The following is a 26,355-nucleotide window of genomic DNA, read 5'->3' on the forward strand; positions in this document are numbered from 1 at the left end:
GAGTCCAGTGTTATATTGCACGTACATTTTTAATTCCCACAGGTTGAACTTTATCGTGGGGTTTGCAAACTGCATTTTTCTTCCACAGGTTGGACTTTCATTTGTTTTCATTTTTCCCGAAGTTTGGGAGGGATGTACTGATCCAGAGTTACAGCCAGCAGTCTAGTGTTTCTTGTATGCCCTACACTAGACACCCACCCACCACTGATGTCACTGGTCAGGTGACACAGCTCTAATAAAAGGGGCCGAGCGCACGTGCTTGAGGCCAGTTGTACCAAGTACCTGACTGGGTCAGTGTCAGTCCTTTTAGCAATGAGGGCCCAGGGCCCCCAACATTACAGTGTTCATTGAGTAGCTGTTAATGATATGTTAATGGCTTGTTTTCGTTTGTCTCTCGTAGCCGCAGTTGTCATGGAAGGGGCACAGCGAGTTGTTCAGCTCACAAGGCAGGAACCAGTCCACCTGTGTCACGTGATAAGGACCTTATGTCCATGCTGGGAAGGAATCCCGTCAGCCCCGTCAACAATCATGAAGGCTATGGAGCGTCATCGGCGAGCAGCAGCAATTCCGGCTCCTACAAAGGAAGCGAAACCAGCCCAACTTTGAGGTGAGTTCATGTCCTAAAGTTCTCTTTTCCTCAGTTGTGCAGAGGCAGCAGCTAATGTTTTGACTTTCTGGAGAGTGGGATTGGATGCCTGTTCGTACCAGTGGTTGGTAGTGGACTTTGAGACAAGTGTCCACTCTGCAGTAGTAGGACTATGCTCAAGTTGGAGTAGTGGTAATTGAGAAAGGGCCACCGTCAAAGCTCTGTAGAAAGAAGTGTCGGATTGCTACTGCCCTGCAAGCCTTATGTATGTATGTATGTATGGACAAGTGTGAAAGTCCTACTTTTCTGAGGCCTGCCCCCTTCATAGGATTGCCTCCTCTTTTGGAAATCAACCAGACATCTGCAGGCATTTTGGAATTCCAGTTCCAACAGCTAGCACTAGAATAATTTGTGTAAAATCTCTAGTACTTACTTTAACACTGCTATCCTGACTTTATTTGCTCTACAACCCGGAATGGCCTAGATAACTGGGTTTTGTGTTTTTCTTTTTTTTGGCTACTATTAATAGGTGTGAGTTTTCAAAAGGGGAAAATGCATTATTTTAACGACTTTGCTTATATTTTGAGCAATTCATGGCTCCTTTGTGCATTACATTTCTTCTGGAGGTGTACTGGGGACCATCCAGCTCAACAGTGCCCTCTTTAGCACAGGCTTCCCTTTTTTTGCACTTGTGAAATCAACAAAGCGCTGATCAATCACACCAGGGTGTCATCAATTGGCCGGTGTGGAAGAGGGTCATGACCTTCAGTAAGAAGGCTGCCCTACTCCAGAAAAAGGAGATGTCCGGCATTATATAGAGAGCGCATGTAGTTTATTAAAGCAAAGTGCTGGATTAATCACAATGAGGAAGACTGTTTTAATGATCAAGAGGCATGAACAGCTGCGCATCAGCTCTGAGGGCCAACACATTAAAAGTGCCGATACCAGCTTCAGGTTTCACTGAGGAAAAACATTTTGGTGTCAAATCTTTCAAAAAAATGTCACGGCCAGAGACGGACATCTGCTTCCTCCTGTCTCAGCATGGCTTCAATCCCGTTGTTTTTGGTGGGATATTGTTGTATAGACACTGTCAAAAGTTTTTTGAGTCCTCATAAGGCAGACAAAATTTAGAGCAGAGCTCCAGACCACGTCACAGGACAAAGAACCAAGGACGTCAAAGGACAAAAAACAAAGGATCTGACCTCAATGTGCAGGGGTGGATCTTATATATGATTTTGTTCTGTCACTTTTGGGTGACCACAGAGCATATAACACCACCTACTGGTGCACAGAAGCATTGCTGGAAGAATTCCCTGCATCCAGTCTAACAATTAGGGCAAGTGTTGTTGGCTTCGTGGGTTATGGCCAGTCCCTTAGCTAGGACTTTAGTCGTCACTCCTGGTTACAGCAGCTCTAACTCATGGTGATCTTGACTATATTGATAAACAGCTTGTGGGATTCATGCTCCCACTTTTATAGTCCATATCCAGACATAGATTTCATTTAGTGTCTGGTTCTTTGGAATTCATGTTGCGGGTTGACTCCTTTTTTGTGTCATCTACCGTGTGATATCCTCTATCAAAGGGACAGTCTGCCACAGCTGGAGTGGCTCCAGTTTTGATTAACTCACAACACAGGAGTAACTGGGGATCAAACCTAGGTGTCGGCCTTCATGGAAATATGACTTCCAAAGGTGTAAAACATCCCCTCTCTCATGATTCCCGGGTCCCAAATTGCCATCCTAATCAGACCCACTATCTCACTTTACAATGAGCCTATGCCTCAATGACCATTAACCCTTCCTTGAATCAGAGACCCTTGATGTTCGCAGCGTATGTTCTGCTCCCCTTCCTCCAGTGCATGTTTCCACCTCAGCCCTTTTGAATGTTAACATTCTATATCTCCTGTCTGGAGTGAAGTTCTCTCCTCCTACTAGCCTTTGTAGGCTCATGTTCCAAAATGGAACCTGCTGGGCTCCATGTTATGTGCCATGCACAACCACACAAATATCACAGCACCACACGCAACTATCACATGCTGCCCAGTGCTACACACAGTCACTATGTTGGTCAAGAGTGACTTAAGTACACAGCAACAGAACTTTACATGACTAAGCTGATGGACACCACGCCAGTGACAAGGGCTAAAATGGCCTGTTCACACTCCTGATTCCTACTAAATACCAAACTGGTAGGCTGACATCACCATGCTTGTGTCACTTAACTCCTTGTCAGGGCTATAGCCTTTGCCACTATGGGATTAGAACTAGGGCCACCCCAATGCCACATTACTGTTCGACCGGACTAGGTCATGGCACACACGCATGGTCCATGTTTGCCCATGAACAAAAATCAGTGCAAGGGATCCAGATGCTCGTGCATCTCTGGCACTCTCGGCAGGGGAGCATGTCCGTTACCATGCAGGGGACGTTTCCGTCCCAACATGGTGTGCAAAAAATGAGGTTGAGATCAGACCAATTAGAAAAATAGGTTAAGATGGTGATGGTAGTGGAAGCATGTAGTTGGGGTAGAACTATACTGAACATAGTCCAGTGTTTGTTTGCATATTTATGTTGCTGTCATTTACATTTTGAAATGGAGTAGTCTACCAACTGACACAGTGCCATAATGAAGTTCTACCTGCTCTCTGCAGCTGGTCTCCTGGTGAAGAGAAGAAATCAAATCAAATTCTGATACAAAGTGAAACCCCCGCAGAGAGCAGGTTTCCAGCTCGTGTTTGGAGCAGCCCCATCTATCAGGAGTTTTGCAACCTCCCCAGGACATGTGCGAAAGTTGAAAAGGCCTTAATATGTTTTTGTGGGAGGGTGGGCTCGAGCAGTTGCAACCTCTAAACTCTGCCCCTTCCGTAGTTGACCAGGTGGTGGTGGGCTCAAAGACCGTGCCCTACTCCACACCCCATTTACGCTCTACACTCCCCTCCCACTGCATAGGAAAATTATTTTCAAGGTTGGAAAGTCTGTGTTGGAAAGTTGATTACTGGTATGGGTACGTATTCACCTACAAATAGTAATAAGGCCACTAGCATGGTATAGGGTCCAGTAAAGGTCTTGGTACATTAGCCCCTTGCTCAACCCTTGGTAGCTGACCACTAACGGTCAGGCCTAACATAAGAGACAGGAGTGTAAAGCATTTAAAACACCAATACATCACATAAGTAAAACACAACACAAAATAACAATCCCACACCAATTTAGAACAAGCATTTGCAATTCAACAGGTCTCTTGTTTTTGAGAGTTAGACCTATTGGTGTTGTAAATGTTAGTCTTTTACCTATGTGTTTTGGTTTGGAGAGTAGTGGATGTATAAACAGATAAGCCGCTGCAGCACTGTCTAGCGGTCTAAGAATGGGGAATTACCACTCTGAATTGACACAGCTGCAGCACTGCCTAGAAGACTTAGAATGGGGGACTTACTGATGAGACCAGAGAAGCAGCTAGCAGCACTGTCTAATCGACTAAAAATGGGGAATGATCACTGGGAACAGAGACACAGCTGCAGCACTGCCTAGAAGACTTAAAATGTGGGAATTACCGATGGGATCAGAGAAGTGGCTAGCAGCACTGCCTAGAGGACTTAAAAGTGGGAATTACCAGCGGGACAAGAGTAGCAGCTTGCAGCACTGTTTGGAATACTTGGAAGGAAAAATTACCCTTCGGACCGGAGTAGCAGCTAGCGGCACTGCCTAGAGGATATAGAATGAGGAATTACTGGTAGGACCAGAGTAGCAGCTAGCAGCACAGCCTAGAGGACTAGCAATGAGGAATTACCACTGTGAAGACACACACAGCTGCAGCACTGCCTATAGGACTTAAAATGTGGGAATTACCAACGGGCCTAGAGCTATCAGCACTGTCTAGAAGACTTAGAATGAGGAATTACAGACGAGACCAGAGTAGCAACTAGCAGCACTGCCTAAAGGACTTTGAATGAGAAGTACCACTGGGACCGGGGAGGCAGCTAACAGCACTGTCTAGAGGACTTAGAATGAGACTGCCCACAAGAAAATCAGTAGACAATCTGTCAGAGAAAACCCAATTATAACGGACTTGTACAGTCATACATGTAAATTCCTTGCTGTCCTTGGGTTTGGTGTTTTTTTTTAATCAGGAAAGGAACAGAGTCAAATTTTACTGTGGCTGCCATTTCATAAAAAAAAAGAAAACTCCATGGTGCACTGCAATGATGGGCGGGGGTGCTAGAGAGGAAGCAACAGATGGGCAGAGATGGCAAACAAAAAGGAACAAGAAGCATGGCGCAGGAAGGACAAAAGCAATGTCAGAAGCAGGTGCGAGCCAGGAGGCAGCAGATGTCCAGCAAAGAGGAACAATCAGTGAAGTCCTCTTGGAGAGAACCAGGCACTCAAGGGAGGGACAGATGTACACTACTGACTAACCAGGTCAGCTGGAAGTCTCGGGAAACCGCCTCACGTCTTTGGAGGTCAGCTGATCGGAAGTCGAAGCGGAGAGGCAGACTGAGCGGTGCAGGGCAGCGAGAGCCTCCAGATTCTCCAGAGCCCCCAGAGCATGCTAGCGAGCAGAAACAGGCTGGAGAGGAGCCTCAGAGAGCCACGGTGAGCAGCAAGAGCAGTGTGAGCAGCGTGGGCCCCCAACGAGCAAATGAGCTGGTGAGCGCTGGTGAGCATCTGCGGTGGACAGGAGCTGCAAGGCATTTGCCCGGCCGTGGCCGCAGCTGCATTTAAAAAAAAATGTTTTAAAAAGCCGCCGGAGCCACCAGAACTCCCGGTGCCGGAAGGCATTTGCCCAGCCGCGGCCACATCTCTACTGAAAGCCGCCGGACCCATCAGAGCCACGGGGGGGGCATTGCCCTGAACCTGAGCGTAAGGAAAAGTGAGAGAAAGAGCGAAAGCAGTAGCGTGAGAGCTGCTGAGACACGCCAAAAAGGCCAACGCTGAGGAGTTTAATAATTAATTAACGCTGACACTGGGACACCCCGGGGATTGCCGTTCCTGAGGATTCCGAACCGGGTCTTTCACTTGGCCGCAGCCGCGAGTGCAGCAGGGAGTCGCTGGCGCTGCTGATCTCGCTGTGCCCCCGCTGTGTCTCCAACGCCCGCGCCGCACCTCACTACACCCATCATTCCACATATGGGATTACTATCCTTTTCCTTACCAAAAAAAACATCTCTGAGCTCCTTCCTTAAAACTTGAAGTAGTAGCTCCCAGTGTTGACTAGGTTTTCTACACTGGTAAGGAGGACCCATATGATGAAGCATGTCACCTTCGGGTGAGTGAGGGTTCTTATCCTTAAGGGATGTCTCCCCCTTGATGATAACCATCATTTAAGTTAGTTTCAAGAGAGGTAGGGCTAAACTGCATGAATTGTTTTGATACACATGGATGAGACTAGAGGTGTGTCTTTTGGTATGAAGATTGATTAATAGGGGAATACACACCCACTAGTCTATAAACAATTCCCTTCTGACCCCCAATCTACGGTAGTGTAATAGGAGAACAGTGCCAAGGGACTCCCTAGATAAAAACAATATATATATGTCCAACAGGAGATTCTGCTAGAGGATTCGCTGACTCCGGGTGTCATAGCAGTTTACAGAGGCTTTGTACCGGCACTTTCTCTTGTACTCCCTTGCCAAGTGTTTCACAAGGCGGCTAATATAAAGACATAGTCTACGCAACTTTAACACGAACCCCGCTTCCAGACTCTGGCATCAACGTGCCAACTTAAAGCATTCTGGGTGCTGTAGTTTCGGTTGGTGTTTGCTGAGCTAGCCTTTCAAACCAAGCCCAGGTGATCTATATTAACAAGGGGGTCTATAAGTACTGAATAGCACCGAATAGATCCTTCCAGAGCCCCAGACACCGGCGCTTAAAGATGACGCTTAAAAAGACACAGCCAGGCATGGAGGTGGAGGTGGAGGTGGAGGTTGACCCCGTAGGTCCAGCACAAAGAAGGATAACAAGGAGTATAACTTCTCAACAATCCCAGGAACTAATCAATGGTAACACCCTCCCCCAAGGACTCATCACTCACTTCTTTCAGGCCACCAGTGGTCCAACAGCCTTGGACGAGGGGCAAGTGGAGACAGAGACCGTCTCCAAACTATCAGGAACCCCAAAGACCAACAAGGGTCAGAGGGGGCACTATTCCTGTGAGCCTGCCACCACACAGAAAACTGGGAGTCCTGAGACTAGTCCTAAGCCAGGGCAAAAAGCCCAATATGGATCACAGCTGATATCCATCAGTGGCCCATAGTGGAAGAGGATGATGAGCACAAGGAGGTGGTCGCAGCTAATCCCCCAATGAGCACAGGCAAGAGAACGAACCCAACAGTGACACCTGGGTAAATCAGAAGACCACTTCCCCTGGAATAGATGCCTTAACTACCTCATTCCTGCAAAAACTAGAACTGTCCATCGAACGAACACTGGATGCAACGCCAATAAATTCAGGAAGAACCGCTGACCTGAGAACGCTCCAAATAGAGGGTTGGAGCTCGATGGGCCTAGCAGATCAGCAGGACGCAACGGAAGAAGCTACTCTCAAAGAGTTAAACCTGTCAGCAATAAGAGAAGTACAGGACACAATGGCTAGGGCGTTGCTATGGCAGTCCACAAAGATGGAAGTACAAATTGATTTACTGCACTCAATGGCTCAGCACCTGGTGCGCCAAGACAAGCTGGCAAAACTAGAGGCGTCACTTGAAGTCCATAATGCCAATACGGCAAATACTAATTCCTGTGCCGCCATGATAGAAAAATGGTCAGGGCTACCAGAAGTATTAAACGACATGCTGGAATTTGCCAAGGGACAAAGGGAGACGCTCCCTTTAGAACAAACAATCCTAAAGACATTAGCTGCGAAGACTGCGCTACCAGAAATTACCAACTATTGCCCAGCAGATAGCCGCCTACCCAAAGAGCCACCAGCAGGGCCAAGCAATAAGAACACCACAGAAGCACAAGGGAATGGGGACTCTGAGGCCCTACCACTTGACACAACCATTGACGTTTCACATGGTGTTGCTTCTTAGGTGGAGAAGGTGGATGGAGTATTGGCAGAGGCAGAAGCACCGCTGTCAAGGAGGGCTAAGAAGAAACTACTTAAGAAATCCAAAGACAAATATTACCAGCAATACCAACTTCTGGTGCCACAGAGAACAAAAACAGCTCAAAGCCACTTTTCCCCATTTTTAACTTCAAACAGGTAACCAAGGCCAAGATGACAAGGGACGAACTCTCTTGTCAGGGGAGGCCCAAAGCCAACAGAATACCTACTGGGAGGGCCCACAAATAGTCGTGCAAACTTTAGCGACGACCTATGATGAGGGAGGTCAGCAGAGCACATTACAGGAGGAAGCCTGCACACAATCCAGGGCCTCTAGCTCCCCAGGTTGGGAGCATCAACAAAGGACTGGAAAAAATCCTAAAACAAACAAGGACGAGCCGCAAGAAGAACAAATAGAGGCAGAACCACCAAACAGGGCGACAGGCAGACATCAGCCAGGAGACATCCATAAAAACCCACTAAATCTGAATTTCCAGAGGTATACCATCTCGGGAGAAGGGCAGACATTGCGCACCTCTAAGCATAAAAATAAACCTGCAATACATGAGGTGTTGCTTACTCCCAGATATACAGCCAAAGGCTCTTATGGCATTCTAAATAGGTCTAACATTGTACGCCTCTTTGGTCACATTGAATCCTTGGCACAAATCACCTCAGATAAGATAGAGTGGGTAATGTTTAGAAGTCTGGAGAAGGATACCCATGGTGACTCCACTCTGGTCGGATTCTTACAACAGCAGGCTCAACATGCCGTCCTCAAGGAAGCGCCACATCTCGCAGAATGGGGTATTGAAGTTACTGTCCTCAGTGCGCCAAAATATCCATACGTCCTTACGCTTAATCATGATCCGCAAGAATCTTCATCAGTCCTCAAAGGTACAATGACCAAAAGCCTAGGTGGGGGGGCGAAAACAGGGAGGCCAAGAACCCCGCTAAAAATTAATATCTCGCATAGAGACATTCAGCGAAGAGTGCAGCCGCTCCAGCAAGTACTGGCCCACACGGAGGATATATGGCGACAGGGTCCCTAATCAAATATACAGCAATGAAAACAGAAGATGTTCAAACCTAATTAGTGTCCAAGATCGTAAGCTAACCCTTATCTCATGGAACATTGCCGGGTTAAGTAACATTTTTATAAACAAGGCCTCACTAGATTATCTCGCAAAGGGGGACGTATTGTGCTTTCAGGAGACCTGGGCTAGGTCAACTACCCCAATTGGCGGCTTCTACGAACATTACATACCAGCGACCAAAAGGACTATCTTTGGACGCCCGTCTGGGGGCTTATCCATTTGTTTAAGTCACGCTTGCAAATTTAAAATCAAAGAAATAAAAGTAGAGTCATCAGACCTTCAGGCCATTACAATAGAGGGGCTGAAAACGGGACAACAGCCCCATCCTCTGTTATTAATCAATTGTTACATTAACCTAACCAAACATCAAACGCATCAGGCCATGGAATCTCTCACCAGCATTCTGGAAGACCTACTCATTAGATTTGAACATCATAACGTGATAATTGCGGGAGACTTCAACACAAGAGGTCTGGGTCAGACCTCTGTCGCACCCCAAGGGAAGAAGTCTGGCCCACTGATTTCACTTCTCACAAACTTTAACTTACAATCCACTCATGGGACAAAAAAAATCAGCCATCCCTTATGGATCGCTAAACCGACCTTCAGGAATGTCTCCACCATTGACTATATTTTCATCAATGAAGGGCTGGCCCATAAATTATGTGACTTCACTGTGGACAATAGAGACGAAAGCGACCACAGGCCTCTCTGCGCCTCCTTTAATCTGGCGCGGGAACAGGTGGAAGCCCAGGAAATAATTGGAGCAACCACAGGCGATGAACATCTAGTCCTCAAAAAGAATAAAATGGACGGCCAACCTCAGTCATAGCCTGTCGAATTATGTAGCCAAAAGGGAGGCAGAACTAAAGACACAAGATATAAAGAACATCACACATTTTTGGGAAACACTGATAATGGATTTACAGAATAACTTGGGTAACACCAACCAATCAAGAAGAAGACAATCAATCCAGGTCAGAACGTCAAAAATCATGGAGCCTGACACAAAGCAAACAAGTCCCAAGGCAATCAAGGCAAAAAAGAAAGGCATCTACTGGTCACAGATGCCCCCCATCCCTGCCTTGCGAGCCACTTGTAAGAAGAAAGTCTGGGAGTTGAAAAGACAGTGGACAGAAAAGAACTGGCTAAAAGTATTCTCCCTAGTTAAAGAAAAAGACAATAGCAAGCTATGGCGATACATTAACAGTCTGAGCTCTGGAAGCCAGCGCAAGGAAAATAGTGTTGCAGGCAACGTGTGGGAACAGTATGTGAAGGGTCTTTACACCTGTGGAGTAAATAAGATAGACTCTCTCAGCTCAGAGTAGTCTCAGGTGGCAGCTGTAACCATTATAACTCAGAGCGCGCTGAAAGATATTACAGTGCCCAGTCAGCCCGTCATTTATACAGAGGAGGAGACTGTAAGGTAAATTAGGGCTACAAGAACAGATGGGGCCCCTGGCCCAAATGGTATTCCCGCCCAGGTCTTCAAAACTGCCCCTGCCTTTTTTGCGTCCATACTTACCCCGCTATACAATCATTAATTCTCCACAGCAATCTTACCAACATCCTGGAAAGGCTCGGTATTATTTTCAATACATAAGAAGGGAGACCACTCAAACCCGGCTAATTACAGGCTCATAGCCCTTCTTGATATAGAAGCCAAGGTATATTCCCGCCTATTACTACGGGACCTAGAGGCCTGGGTGGACAAGAACTGCATTCTCCCGCCTTTTCAGACTGGCTTTAGGGCCAATAGCTCCACCATGGACAATATCCTAGCGCTCTCCTACTTCTCGAAGCAAGCCGTTTTGAGGAACAAGCTGCCCCTGTTTTGCTGCATCATAGTCTATTCCACGGCCTTTGACCGAGTCAGTCGAAGACGGTTATGGGCAAAACTCGAATCTTGGGGGATCCCTCAAATCCTGCTAAAAGCTATAAAAGCCCTCTATGAGGGGACATGGGTCCAGGTCAAAATAAGTCCAACAATTGCAACATCAAGAATTGAAACGAATACCGGACTAAAGCAGGGTTGTGTTTTGGCCCCCCTACTCTTCAACTTGTACACAGCAGACATGGGGCAAGCCCTGAAAGACGCCAACGTAGTACCTCAGAGATTGGGGAAGTTGGCCCTGGGAACTCTCCAGTATGCGGACGATACGGTGGTCATGGACCACACCAGGGTGGGGCTCCAAAGAGCATTAAATAATCTTGCAATATATATAACAAGGAAAATAGCCTACAGATTAATGAGAGCAAGACTAAGATAGTAATCTTTGGTAAATACCCCCACAAAAAACAAGCAACATGGTGTTTGGGTGAGCACCGAATCAGGACAGCCACATCCTACAAATATCTGGGGGTATGGGTGTCGGAGAGGGCCACTGCAGTCAAACACATAAAGGAGTTAAACACCGAGAATTAACAAAATAATCCTGTCTTTCAGACGTCTAAGCCATCGCCTAGTTAGTCCATCAATAGAACCCGTGTTGACTGTACTTAGGGCAAACTGATTCCCACTATCATGTATGGTCACCTAGCCTTCCCAGGAGCACTCGAGAAAGTCATCAATGCGGCCCAGATGAAAGCTTACAAGACTGGGCTACAAGCTCCTAGACAAGCAAGGAACACCAGGCTAAGGCTGGAAATAGGTTTGAACCACCCGGAGTTGGCACTACAGGGGGACCTAATAAAATATTACATCAGAGTACTGAAAGCCCCTGAAAACAATCAAACACTTTTTCTAAAAATTATTTTCAGAGTAGCGGGCTCCCCATGGCACTCCAAGTTGGAACAAGCAATAGACCTACTGAAATCGAGGGAAAGAGCATGCCCCTTCAGGAAATTCCTTATTCTGCCTGGGCCCAAGCTGTAAAGCGCCAAGTCCAGACCATCTTGTTTGAACTGGATCGCTCATCACTTCGGTACAACCCTCACATTGGCCCTGGACAAGTCATACACTCCTGGCAAATTGCAACCATATTTGCAAGACTCACTTTCAACTCCAGCAAGAAAGAAAATTCTGTATTTGCGCCTCCTGGCCCTTAAGATTTGGGATTTTAACCCAAAATGGGCACGAACTGACAGCACCATCTCCTGCCGGATATGCAACTACCACAGAGAATCTTGGCTACACCTTTTATGCTGCTGTTCAAAGCTGGCCAGCATCGTCATCGTCTGCTGTACCCGGACAGGGGGCTGGTTAGGAATTTATCTTAATGACAATTCGCATTATGGAGAGAATAACCATGCTGGACTCTTATACAACTATTTGATCCTTGGAGGTGCAAAGATGCGAAACGGTGCTAACTCATCATTTTAATAAAAAAAAAAAATCTTTTAATTGAAGTTTTAACGGACACAAAGTAGTAAATAGAGCCTGCGTAGCCACGGGGCTATTTTAAAGCTGATCATTGGGTTTTTACTGGGGCTAGGGTACTTTGGGTGGGGGTGTTGTTTATGTGTTTTATATTGTAAAGATTTTAAGTAATCGCACAGTTAATAAAGTTACTTACTTACTGACTAACCAAAGCAAAGGAATTTTGAAAGGCAGGCCAAATAACCAACCAAATGTGTTGGGCGTGCTTAAAGCCCTTATACTGAATACAGCATGTCTTGCAGACTGCCATGCAATTTTTAGGTTGACCTAAACATAGGAAATATTTTTATAAACCGACACCAAAAAGACAAAAATCCAGTGTAGGGAACCAGAGAGATGAATTTATAAAGATTACCCACTTTATGTTGCTTAAACACATATATCGTCACTATGGGACATTTGGTCGCGTTTGACAGGGACAAAGTTACCTTCACGCTTAGAAACTTTTCTGGAGCTTTTTTACCGACATTGGTCAATTCTCCAGCATGCTGGATTCTTAGAGGGTTCTCCAGCTCAACTTTCTGCTAGGCCCAGGTCAAATCCTGGTGATCTGGAGCTCCGGAGCTTTTAGCGGGACGAACCAGAAATCCTGGCCGGATCGCGGCTGAAGGTAGTCAGCTTGACTTTCGACATTCGGTCGGTCATCTCATGGAGCTTTTTCACATAAGTTCTCAACATCTGGAGGTGCTTCCTGAAGGTCTCCTTGTAGGTTCAAAAGTGTCCCGATCACCAATCCAAATGACTGGAATCTCCTAGATGGTCTCTGAGATGCCTGGGCTGCAATTCCCACAGTGCATCTGGCCAAATCCTTAATAATCCACTGGATGGGTACTCTTGGAGATGATGCAGGTGGGCTATGTTAACCTCTAGCATGTAAATTGTAAATTGATACTTGTATAGCGCACTACTCACCCGCAAAGGTCTCAAGGGTCTCAAGGCGCTTGTACGAATACCGCTGTGGAACCCATCCTGGCTTTCCCTGTGAGGTGTCCATTCCTGGGCACCCCCAAGGTGGAGGCCAGGCATCCTTAGCGTTGTGGGGCCGTTGTGGAGATTAAGCAAGCTATTGCCCAGAGTTGCAGAGTGGGACTCCATGATTGGAATAGGCACTGAGGCGAGAATTATCAGGTCTGTGGAATTTTTTGAGCTCAAGACCCGCCGAGGCGGGGAATTGAACCCTGGTCCCGGGCTAGACCTCTGCATCAGGGTCTGCCGCTCTAACCATTGAGGCACACTTCTCCATAGCATACAGACAGTCCACTCCTTAATCCTTCTCGAAGAAAGGCACAGCCCCCAGAGCTGTAGTACGAGATTGTGCTGTAGGTGCAGTCATTCAGAGTGCTGGTCTTTGGGTGCAAATCCAGATTCCAGCAGGGCAGTTATTTTCCTTGTAGTTTCAGGCAGCAGATCTGAGAAACTATGCAGCTCTCACATACTTATTCAGTGTTCTGGGGCGACGAGCATCGATCACCTCTGTCCAATGAAATGTTGGGTGCCCCACAAAGCACTGTACTTCGAAAATCCAACCTGGATGATTTCTCTTCAGAGGAGTAAGAGCTGGCTAAACCAACCCACAGTGTGGCTCATTTCCATTAGATCTCCTCCCCATGACTTCTGCAAACTCCCTGTCTTAAGTCTGCCATTGGGCTGGGGCAGAGGATGTGGGGGTAGGTATGTATGGCATTCCTTACTGATCTGCGTTCTTTGAGCTCAGGTTGATTTACCCAGCCCCCTCTCTAGAACGTAACCTCCACAGCTGCAGAGCTCTGGCCATTAGTGCTAGGTCACTTATCACCCAATCAAAGCAGAGTGGTTAAGCCTGTTAAGACTGACCTATTAGCAGAGCCCACCAGAAGACTAGATTTTGACTAACCGAAAGTTCTATAACTTATCTTCTGTATTAGTTAGGAATAATTCAACAGTGGCAAATTGTTGCATATATCAACACCAATCTTTTGAGCCCTTGAATATTGAACTCCTTTCCTAGCAATGGTTCTACCTAAATAAAATATTGCAATGTTAGCCTATGGAGCGAAGTATCCACAATGGGGTAAAAATGAAATGTGCAGTTTCTTCCTCAGGGCATATAAAACAATTTATCAGGTCACTGTTTAAAGTTACATGCCCCTCCCAACCCTGGGACACCTGGGGGGGGCTGCGGGGGGTGGGGTACCAAATAGGTAAACATAAGGTAAATAATTCCTTTTGCCCATACCACAAAAGTAGGGGTTGCACCCAATTTACTTTTAAAGACAGTCTGCAAATCCAGACTGCCTTTAAAATGATATCTGGCACGCAGCAGCGCACACATGCAAGTGCAGGGAATCTTACTGGGCCTCTAAACCTCCATGCTCTATTTTATACTAGGGACTTCTAGGTAGATTGCACCCCCAGACCCTATTATCTTCTAGGGACTCTTAAGGTTTGTAACTGTGCCCTATTTCATGCATCTTTTTAAATATTGCACTGGGCCTGCTTAGCAGAGCCCAGGGTACAGCCAGAGTTAGGTACCACTAGTGTCATTCAGCAAAAAATTGGGATGAACAGAGCAAAAGTCTGACTTCCTAACAGTCTGATGCAGTCCATTAAAGAAGTTTGTTCTGATAGACCGCATTTTAGGTCCAGTGTCAAAACTGGGATAAAGAAAATGCAGGACCTGCTTTAGCAAATTAGATTCATGGCCCTGGATTGAGCCTGTGCACCTACAGCAGGCCAGGCTCATTCACCGGCTGCGGATTTGTAAAAAAAAAAAACACTGCCGCGTGAGCAGTGTATTGCGGAATGGCCCTCAAGTGCCAGCACCACTTTCTGCTAAACCGAAACGTGTGAAACACCACCACAAACTACTCTCGGCCGTTTGCCCAGGAGCACTCGTCCTCCGGTCTCTGGTTTAAGGTTCAGCAACTCTGGGTACTATTCACATATCATGCCTTGCATGCAGGGAGCTTGAACTTATTAATGTTTCAGAATACAAATTGCTGTGGTGTGAAGACCGAGGCTTAACTTTGGCCTTGGTTCACGTGCCAAAATGCTTGCAATATACTGTCGAGTGTGGAAATTGGTCTCTCTCTGGCAGAAAGTCATTTGTTAGATTAGTCTGATCTTGACCTGTCACGCGTCTCAGAGTATGCATCGCTCAACAGTAAATGAATGCATCTTTCTAAGAAGTCTAGCCATCTGATGTTTTCTCATTACAGACGCACCGCCAGGTACAACTCGTGTGGCGACAACCACGGCATTAAACCACCCAACCCCGAGCAGTATTTGACACCCCTGCAGCAGAAAGAGGTGGCGATACGGCATCTGAAGACCAAACTGAAGGAGTCTGAGAGCAGGCTTCACGAAAGGTAACTTTTACCATCCATCCTACAGACGGATGACCACTATTGGTGTCCTAGCAAATGTTTCCATGCCAAGTGTATTTCTCATTGTTTTATTTGATATGCCAACATGGTGTCCATGACTAGCCCATCACATCCGATTTCTAATATGGAGTCTACAGTCAAGTCAGTAGTTGGTGTCATTGGTTGGTTGTCTTTCATGCTGTCCTGTTTTTTTTGTGGGTTTTTTTAAACGGGAGTACCTTGAGTAGGGCTGTGGTAAAATTTGGACTATGTCCAGAAATGAAATGCTACCCCTGTCGCTGGTCATCAAGTCTGCCTGTGCAGTCATTCTGTTGCAAAGGAGCATTGAGAACCGAGTCAAAGCACTTTGTATGGCATAATACAGGCCCTATACATTTAATCTGAAATTACTCTATCATACATATTGGGGTAACTATACAAAAGCGTTGGGGTTCAGGTGAAAGTGTCTATATTACAGCTAAGGCGGAGGAGCGCCGCCCCACAGTAAAAATAAAAACACCATGTTATTTATTTATTTTTCACTACTGGCTCTGGAGAGACTGGGCAAGGCTGGGCTGCCCACAGAGCCGGGGGCGGAGTGGTGGTCACTTTCTAAGTGAGCATGAAGGTTTGGCTGGCTGGCTGTCTTGGGCCGACCAAGCAGTCATGCGTCCTTGGCTTTTCTCCACCCGGCTGTATTGCACAGCCCGCGTGGAGAACATGCACAGCCTCCCACTCCCTGCCTGAGTGCAAGCATAACGCTGCGTCATGCTGGTGACAGCAGTGTTGTGATTGGCTAGGGGAGTCTGGGAGCCTGTGCGCTTCCTGTATCCTGCATCGACCGAAGCGGACAGAGTCCAGCAGGTAAGTTATTTTTTCTTAGATTTCTTTTCTTTTTTTAGCCCCCCCTTCCAGTCTCACCACTACTGCCCAGTAGCAGCTGCTGCTGTTACATTACATTCCAAGTCACTGATGTCTGGGTAATGTAGGCCTTACAAGCTGAAATGATTGATATGCAGAGGTGAGTAGATCCAGTAAACATTGTGTATTTAAGTAGGCACCCTTGTTTTTAGGAGAAAAAAAATAGTCCTTTAAATAATAGAATATTAGGATAGCGAAGTTCTCTTGAGTATGGTACTACATCAACACAGCTGTTTTGATTACTTTCTGAACTTTAGAGGTCTGGGGCAAGGCATAAGTCTAACTGGAGGGAGTTTCATATTCTAGGGGGCGCAAATAAAGAAGGATTAAGGAAGCACTTGTTTCATGATTTTGAGTGTCCAAATATAGAAAACTTTTCATTATGGAGATACAGGTGATAACAAGTTGCTCTGACATGCAGAGTATTGTGGTAGATGCAATCCGACTTTAGAGAGAGCTCGATCACTTCAGTATGCCTCTCGGTGCTTACCAAGAGAGCAAGGAAGCTGGCATGCTCTACTTTACGCAGAAGATCTCAAGAAGAGGAATATTTTCAGTGCTTTCTGAAACGAGAGGAGAATGGGAAACTGAGGAAATGAAGATTGTCTCACACTTTGTAAACCAGATTTGGAAACCCTCTCGAGACACAGGCTACAAAAGAAGGGCCTTGCCAAAAGATGCCGTTCTCCAGAAAGGCGACCACTTGCAGGGTAGCGTTCTATCTCAAAAAGGAAGCATATATGCCATTTGTAGAGCTTAAAAAGCAGTGAACCTCAGAAATCATGGGAGTAAGTAAATCAGGCTAACTTAGTCACTGTCATCCATCTTCAGCATAACGACGTGCTACATAACCTGAATAAATGTGCTGTTTCATTCCTCGCATTATAAAATAATTTCTAGGCTCCATGGAGCAAGGCAAGGAATTTACTGAATGTTGCAAGCGAAATGTATTTCTCTCAAGGCAGAGTTTCTGTCCCAAACTGAATAACATACTAAGTAACATTTGTCTCCCGTGTACCAGATGATGTGAGCATAGAAACAAATGTAGTAGAATAGTGAGAAAATAATCTGTTGTATTCTTTCTTGAACGTTTCTCTTTTCTTGATTCACATTGGTTAGGAGCCAGTGAACCATATACTAATGCAGTGAATATATGAACCTTTTATCTAAAACCCTATAAAAGTGTGTACATTTATAATGTGGTGTTATATTCCTGAGCTGGGCTCATGTAGCGAAGCAGCTTATTTCTCGCATTTGCACGCACAACAATGTTTGATTTGCTTGTCTGAAAGTGTAGTGTAGTTCCTATATTCCCAATAGGCTCTGCGCATTGGAATAATATATTCAGCAGTGTAGACGTAGGACTGAGGTTATCTAGGTCTCTACTGACTATATTAGACTTAAGGTTTGCCAGCTAGCTCAGGTCACTAGAAACTTTCTCGAATAAACGAGGAGGAGTTTAACCTCCCTGGATAGACAAGAAGGGATTAGCTTCTGACAACCATAAAACATGACAACTTTGCTCTCCCTGAATAAGAGTGTATCTCTAGAGTCGTGTGAAAACAAAAGACAGTTATTTCACTCAGTCAAATGTGCGTACTTCGTTTCACCAGAATGCAGAGAAAAGAGAGACGGGCGTTTTCAATAAAAGGTGTTATTTATTGAGCAGTCTTCTTCCTCATACAAGAGAAATGAATTGCCACGATTGTAATGCTCATGGTAAAGTAAAGTGCGTACAGTAGAAGGAGGATTATAAAATAATACTGTAAAAGCATTGATATGGTTTCTTAGCCATATGATACTTTAAAATAGATAAAATATATACATACATATATACATTGACTAATTGTACTCAACTGGTGCTTCTAAATACGCCTACCCCGGTGTACCTGACCTAAGCCTAATACGTGGGAGGGAGTAAGTAAGTAGCAGTTTAAGTTAAGTTTGTTTTGCCAAGAATCTGACTCAAGAATTCTCTGTAAGGGTTTAGTCAGTTCCGTACCTGGGTGATAGAAAGCAGGAGGTCTGGTATCTCTCTCTCTGGACTCTATATCCCAGCAACCCGCAAGGGTAGGCTGGAAACGCCGGAGCTGGATTTCTCGGCAGGAGAAAAGACAGCATCTTTCTCAGCGCATCAAAGAGGAGGGGCAGCGTCCGTGGGCTCTCCCATCAGCTGGGCTTTCGGGCAAGTAGATAGCTGCTCTGCTCCAGATTCACCACCGTGTGTTTGCTTAAGGCAACGTTGTTATATTTATACCTGAAAGGTGCCTGGGTTTGACGTAAGGTTGGACATAAGACGTCAATAAAGATGTCACTAAGAACTGGCCGTTCTTACAGTGCTTTACAGGAGTTCTAGGACGAAATGAAAACAAAAGCAAGGGGGATTTCCCAGGTTTCTGGAGGCTTGGTTTTGTTTAGAGAACTCAGTGTGCTTACTAGGGGGCCAGAGAAGTAGCCTTGCTTAATGTGACAGCATGTGCTACGACTGAATTATGGATATGATTATTATGCCGTTGTATGGATATTATTGATTATAACCGGACAAGGGCATAAAATAGGAATATCGATTCAGGTTTCCTAGATAAAACACTACACCCACTCCACGAATTAATGTCCATCATTAATAAAACTTAAGCAATAGTAAACATAAAAGGTGCATGTGTATACCAACCCACCCCAAAATACATTTTTGCGTTTGAAATGGTGTATGCGAAATACATGAAAATGATTATAGTTACTGTACGCTTATCAAGCAGTGTAATCATTCATTAAAAAGGATGCATATATATATCGGCATGAATGATTTGCTAAATTTACACATGAAATGGCTCTTAATACAGAAAAAAGGGTCGAGACCATTCCATCACATATAAATACTGTTGCTGTAAATGTGCTAGAGGCTGACGTGATATATTGTCTTTAAAGTTCCTAAAATAGAAGCTCTGTTCTCTAAGAATAGTTCTACTTCAAGCAGAGTACATGTGCCAAAAAAAAGGTAGATATTTTGGAATTGAAAAAAAAAAAAATAATTTCGCTTTCAGGGGAGAGAAAAATATAGTTCCAAATATGTTCAGTAGCTTTTGTTTATCAAAGTCGAAGGCCGAATTCAGAGTTCAGGGAACGCTGTGTACTAGTTTGCTTAAAAGTTATTCTTTTCGTTCGGGGGAAAACATCATTTCAGACGGACTTTCAAAAAAGTGGTTTACCGCTTCAGGTGAAAGTTCGACCAAGTTGGAAAATGCCGCAACTGTGCAGTCGTGAGCATGATTGCTATCATCGATGACAGGATCAGCAGTGCTCACAGAAGGTCGTACCTGGGTGATGTTGCTCTCATCTCGTACTTCACTACCCTTTAATCGCAGTGGTGAAGTCTCAACGAATGCCGTCATCAGGATTGGTAACCGCTGGGGACAACACGATGCATGAGCCGTTATAGGACTTAGCAAAGTATCTGTATCCAATGGTACTGCTGATTGTAGTGTAAGACAGACGTCCAACACGCATTCTTCTCCGCATAGCATACATCGAAGCACAGGTAAGATACAATTCTGCCAGATGGGTCTGAATGAAAGAAACCAGGTCATATTCAGATCTCTTAGCCGGGCCAATCCAAGGACTTTAGATATGCGGTCCCGATAGCGTATAGCTAGGATCGTTTCTTCCATTGTGGCTGGAGTCTTGTCTGCGTTTTGGCTTGCCATAACGAAGCAGAAGTATCAAAAATAGAATGCCTGCTACGAGTCCCAACAGGAGTGGTAGGCCGCCAAAGACAGAATGGACAAAATTAGGAAAAATGCCCAGAACTGTTGTGAAGGGTGTTAACAGTCCCGAATTTTTTTTATTAAATACATGTGGGATACCGCCAGTATCGGACATATTTAGGATTTGGCTTAACATTTCTGCGAAATGTAGGGGGCAATTTGCTGATAAAAGGCTATGTATCTCTGCCGTTGTCCTTGCGACTTGCAGATCATACGTTTCTTTTGATGACGTCAAGGGCACAGTTGTCCTGAAAAGGACAGACTTCATTCTGCTTAAAGTATCAATTCGAGTAGAAGAGATATTCAAAAATGGCCAAATGTTTTCCTCCCTGTCCGGAGTGCTGTTTGGAAACAATACTTGCATACAGCAAGTGACCATGGAACTAACGCTAACTAGATAAGCTTTTCCTGGCACCATGCCACAACATCTGTGGTCCACTATTAGAATATAACTCCCGTTAGAAAGCCGCCTAAAGAATGGCTCTATTCGAGTTGCAGGTGTGCCAAGCTGGTGACATGAAAGGTTATTTGAAGTCCCCTCACAGGCCCCATGCAGGTTAATACCTTGACACAGAAGTATACCACTTAGTGATCTTTTACAATTATTACCACTAAGAAATACATTCTGTTCCTTTTCACTATAACATGTGTGTGTGTAAGGTAATTTCCATGATGACTTAATGTACCCTTTACCCAACCTTTCATACTGGCCTGCTGGTATATATTCTTGACAGAATTTAAATTTGAAAGTTGTTATCGGAATAGTTATTATTCCGAGTATTATCCATTCAATGACAGGTCGTTCTGACATTGTCAATGGTAATCTGTCAAGTTTTTCAATGCTCAGAATTGTATATTCTGCTCCTTTCTGTGCCAAGCTGATTTGTGTATCAGTAAGGTTAAAGATAGAGAATAATGACGTTGTGTTGATTAAACGCCAAGGCACGTAGCCTGAACGCAGATTTTGTAACGTCCAGCCAAGCTGTACAATAGAACGTAATTGGGACTGACCATGTTGTAACATTAACAAGTCCTGTTCTATTATATCTATAGCAGATGATACAATGCTGTCCAGTGAATATATTCTGGAAGACAGTCATTAACCCATTGTCCACAACAGAAAGTGATTTTTCCAAATTAATACGGTCAATTTCCCATATTTTTTCTGCTGTTTCAATTTGCGTTTCTTTCCAAGCTTCGTTGCAAGCTGCATATATACCGGCCGCTATGAAACGTTTTTGACGCTGTTTGCGTGGTCCCATTATGAAATCACGCAAGTCAGCACCGTCATTAAGTAAAGTCAAGTGTTGCTTAATTTCTGCCAGTGTGGATTTCTGTAGCCATTCGAGGCAGAGTTTTCCTACACTGTATGTTGTAACTATCCCTGGATGTTGTCTCTGGGAGTATCTAGGGTCTGGCCTGGTCAATTTGAACCCCTGTATTTTGTTCAGGAATCTATCTTGACAGTTATTTGTGTCAGTGGGCCAGATCAACCATTGTTTCCAATCAGGATGTGTTCTGTTTTGGTTAAAAATATGGGATACGTCTATCTCAGCATCTGCAGTGCTATTACTGTCAGGTGTTGGCTTTGGAATAGACGGTTTATTTAAGTCTTTAATTTTGGCTAGGCCAAGACAGGTTGTCTGTTGAATGGTATCATTCAAAAATATAATTTGTTCTGGGATCATGCAGGCTCTAAATAATGATTCTATACCTTGGACCTGCCAATCTTTGGTACCCCAGATGGTTTTTGTTTCAATATTGTTTTTCCAAAAATCAAAACCAAATGTAGTCATTTGTTCATAAAATGCTTCTGAATAGATTAATTTAGTGTTTGTCAGCATTGTTTTCACTCCTGTCTTATTTAACATTTTGAAATAAAAGACTTCTGCTTCACTTGTGTTAAACCCTGAGAAGTATGGGAATTTCTCATAAAATGGTTTTTGAACTGCCTTTTAGTGGAGTTGCACAATGTTCCCATTGATTATAGTTTAAAACATTTCTAGGTTGAGCAGATTTATGCAAATAGTGATGTGCAAAATGGTTGTAGCAGTACATTTCTTCATAATTATATGAACCCTGCAAGTAATCATGTTCTGTAAATTTTGCTGACATTACTAAATCTGACATCATATCATTAGTACTTTCAAAGTCCCAATCATTAGAGAATGTGCTCGGTTTTACAAAGTCACTCAATGAAATCTTGAACTGGTGTGGATACTTCAAGAGCTCGACCAGGCCATAAATATCGTAATCTGTTTTGTCCCAAGCTACCCCACCGGGTATTGGATTGGCTGTGACATTCACGGATGATAGTTCTCTTTTCTCGATGTGAGATGACTTGTGTGGCTTTAGGACCAAGTTGATGTTCTGACTTGCTGTGTCCATTGTACTATATTTTCCCTCAATGAATTTTCCCAAACAAAGAACCATGATGAGCCAAAGCAGAAGGAAAAGTACACCTAACACAATCCAAAATTCAATCCATGGAGAAATCAGATGGGTTTCTTTGAGTTGATGAAAGAGTTCTGTTACTTTATTTTTAAAAGATTTAGTTGTTGGCTGCTCTTCAGGCTCGCTTGGATCCTCAGAAAAGTCATCGAAATTGATGAAGTAGCCAGATGCAGTTCTATCAATTGTTGGAATCTCTTCCGGATTTTTATTTGCTTTTGGGATTTTCTTTGTTTCATTAGCATAGTCTGTGGCTACATCGTTGTAGACAGGTGTTTCTTGATGAACTGTTTCAATTTGGGCTTCAAGAGGCACAAGTTCCATGGCACTATTGCATAGTCCCTTTTTAATCACTGCAGGTTTATCAAATGTGATTCGTCTCTCAGTTTGAACCTTTTGGATTGTAGCAAGATTTGGTCTTTTGGGAGTCCACTGGGCCTACTACTTATTATCGGCCACATGATTGTGGTTTTACCAGGTCGATGGATACAACTCGGTTCTCCTTTTTACCAGCAAGGGGCGGTAGTACAACTGATCTTGTTCCGTTGACAGCTAAGACAGGTACTGCTTTTCTGTAAGAAGGCCCAAATTCCTTCTTCACCGCGATCTTCTCTCTGACCAGATCCCCAATCTTTGGAATCCAGACAGGCCTTGCTGGGACAGGTGGTTTCTCTTCAGTGGCTGTTGGCTGCTGTTTTAGCTTTACGTTGCTCAGGTCTTTTCTTGTTTCATTTAAGTCCTGTAAAATAGCCAAACGATCTTTGATATCAAAGCATTTTTCTTCTACCACTGAAGTCTGACTATCGAGGTCCTGAATGTGCATTCTAGTCCCGAACAATAGTTCATACGGACTGAAACCTTTTAGAGAATTTCTTGGCAGATTGTTAAGACTACGTTGGACACTTGTTAAATGTTGGACCCACCCAGTACCCGTACCTAATACCCTCGCCGTTATAGATTGCTTTATGTCTCGGTTTTTTCTTTCCACAATCCCGTTTCCCTCAGGATGGAAGGGACAAGAGTACCGCAATGCAATGCCCATGCTGGTCATGGCCTCCTTATAAGCTCGAGAGCTAAAAGCAGGACCCTGGTCAGAATGTTGCATGCCAATTGCGTATGTGCCGATATAGACTCGCAAATCTTTTATAACAGTTCTGGAGTCAGCCGATCGCTGGTGTCTACATTTTAAGTGAATCTAGTCTTAAATAATATACATTGGGACGCATGTTTCCTGTTTAATCATGCGTATAGATCGCCTTATGCTTTCAATTAGGTGTTCTGGCACTACTTTGGCCGGTTCGCCACTGCGATCTCTGTTGCAGTTTTCAGAATTTTTCGCAAATTTGTGATTATCCACACTCCTTCCCGGCCACCAGTATTCTGATTGTAATTCTGTCAGAGATTCTTTGATCCGTCGGTGCCCTAGACCTTCACCCATGTGTGCGTCTGCTATTAGCAAGACTCTCCTGTTCGTGTTTGGAATTACTCTATCCCCCACTCCAGGGATTCGAGCAAAAGGAACGGAGTTTGCATCGATTATGTATGTATAATTGAGTGGATAGTTCACGGGTAATGCTGCACAGTCGCCTTTTTAAGACGTTTTTACCGCCAGCATGGTTTCCCCGTCTATATATTTTTCTGAACGCTCTTTTGTGGCTACGGAAGCCGGACTAGTTGCTTCCGCTGTGGCTGTCTCAGCCAATGAATTCCCTGCAGCGTGAACGCCATCACGCTGATGACTCAGTGTATGTATCACGTGAGTCTTTTGTAGTTCTTTCTTTACAAGAACTACTTGTTCCCAAAGCGATTTTTGCTTAATTGTGGCACCTGTGTCATCTTTGTAACCGTTTTGAACCCATTTCTGCAAGTCATTATTGTATGATTTGACGCAGGAATGCGAATCGCACACTATTAGTGTCGGGAATTCGCGATCGGCAATGTCGAGCGCCATTTTTAAAGCTATTAATACAGTCTGTTGACCTGAATTGTTTTTTACAGATTGTGACATTGTTACCAGTGGTCTCAATTTACCTCCGTGCCACCGGCATTTGACAACCTCGCACGTAGCGTTATAAGCTTGTTTTCCCCAAACTGAGGGTTCTGCATAACTGTTTGTGTATATTACACAGGCGTACTGTTGTAGGAGCAGAATGTCGTTAGGCAGAGGATATTCTTTTTCATATGTTAGATATTTCAATTTTTTCATTTCCGGGTCAAAATAGTATTTCACTTTTTCTGTAGCAAGAGAATTTTCCCATTGTATCCATTTTGGATCTAATGCCACGGTAATTAAATTACGTGGGCTTGTTAATGCCTCGAAGGCTGATTCTGCTGTTAAAACAGTAATCTGTTTGCCTTGGGCCTGGGCTCTTTCTTTTGCTACAGCTGTTTGAACCGCATTTACAAAATTTTTCGCAAGACTGAATGTTTTTTCAGCTTGTGAGTACAAGTGTGATTTGTATGCCATTGGTACCTTTTCTCCCTCATTAGATGTCAGGTACGTGAATCCGCATCTTCCTGGGATGACTCTGATTACAAGGTTGCGTGTATTATCGCGAGTTTGCAATTTTGCTTTAGCTAACATGTCTGTTTGCAATGATCTCAAAATTTCTGTGTGTTTTTGAGTCCAATTGATTGGTTTAAAATCTGGTTTTATTAATTCATAGAGAGGTTTAACCCTCTCTGCATAATTTAGAATGTATGTTCTTCGGAAATTCAGGAAACCCAGTATTGATTGTAAGTTCCTCAGCGTTTTTGGTGCTTGGAGTACAGCACACTTCTCTAAGAAATTGTCTGCTAGGCTCTTGCCTTCACTTGATAATTCATATCCTAAAAACAGGACAGTTATATGGGCAATTCGTGACTTTTTAAAGTTGAATTTGTAACCCTCTGCTGCGAACCCAAGTATTATGGTGTTCACTCTTTTCAAGTGAGTATCCAAGTCATCATCTGTTAGATAGATGTCATCGACATAAGATAATGCCTCATCATCATACATTTGTAGTAACTCTGTTACTCTTGCTGAGAATAATCCTGGGCTATTCTTGAACCCCTGTGGGAGTCGACAGAAATTTTTCTGCGAGCCCATTATTGAGAAAGCGGTCAAATACCTGCTTTCAGGTGCAATGTTTTGACAAAAGAATCCATTAGAGATGTCTAATGTTGTTTTGTATTTTTTGCGCACGATGTTATTCATTAGTGCTGCACTGTGTGAGTTTTGTACTGCAAATGTCTTGCAACATGAATTAAGGTGTCGGTAGTCCAAAACTAGACGATATGAATCGTCTGGCTTGGAGACAGGAAACAAAGGATTGTTCATTTGTGAGGTGCATGTTTCAATCACCCCCTGGTATTCAAGCTGATCTAAGATCTCCCTGACCTGTTTTTTAGCTTCTTGCTTAATTGGGTACTGCCTTTGTGCAGTTGGTTGACATTTTAATTGGATTTTGTGAGGAGGAGAGTCCTCATCCCATCCTACATGATTTTTATCTAATGCAGGAGCTTGGGCTACTGCCCACTTTCTTGCAAGTGTATATTTTTTATGAATTGGAATGTGATTTGAGAAGGCAGGCATAATCCTTTCTTCGCCATGAGGGCACTCCCTGACAAACTCTGGTGGCCAGTCTTTTTCAGCTAAAAGGATGTCATAGCCTTTGGAAAGGTTATCCCAAAATAGACCCCTTACTTTCCTAGTCTTATCTCCCTCTATACGTAGTGTTATCTCGTATATTTTATGAGGTTTGCTAACTCTGCTGTCTGCAGTTTCCACTTGA

At 44.3% G+C, this 26,355-nt stretch overlaps 1 protein-coding gene across 1 annotated transcript in view; it reads left to right on the plus strand.

The window, feature by feature from the left end:
• SYBU (syntabulin) overlaps positions 1-26,355 on the plus strand; it is a 224,979-nt gene that overhangs the window by 180,628 nt on the left and 17,996 nt on the right. The window contains exons 5-6 of the mRNA XM_078686870.1: positions 401-607; positions 15,303-15,452. Coding sequence (XP_078542996.1) covers positions 401-607; positions 15,303-15,452 — 357 coding nt within the window. The remainder of the gene's footprint in view (positions 1-400; positions 608-15,302; positions 15,453-26,355) is intronic.

Source organism: Lissotriton helveticus, chromosome 4_1, assembly GCF_964261635.1.
Source record: "Lissotriton helveticus chromosome 4_1, aLisHel1.1, whole genome shotgun sequence".
NCBI classification, from domain to species: Eukaryota; Metazoa; Chordata; class Amphibia; order Caudata; family Salamandridae; genus Lissotriton; species Lissotriton helveticus.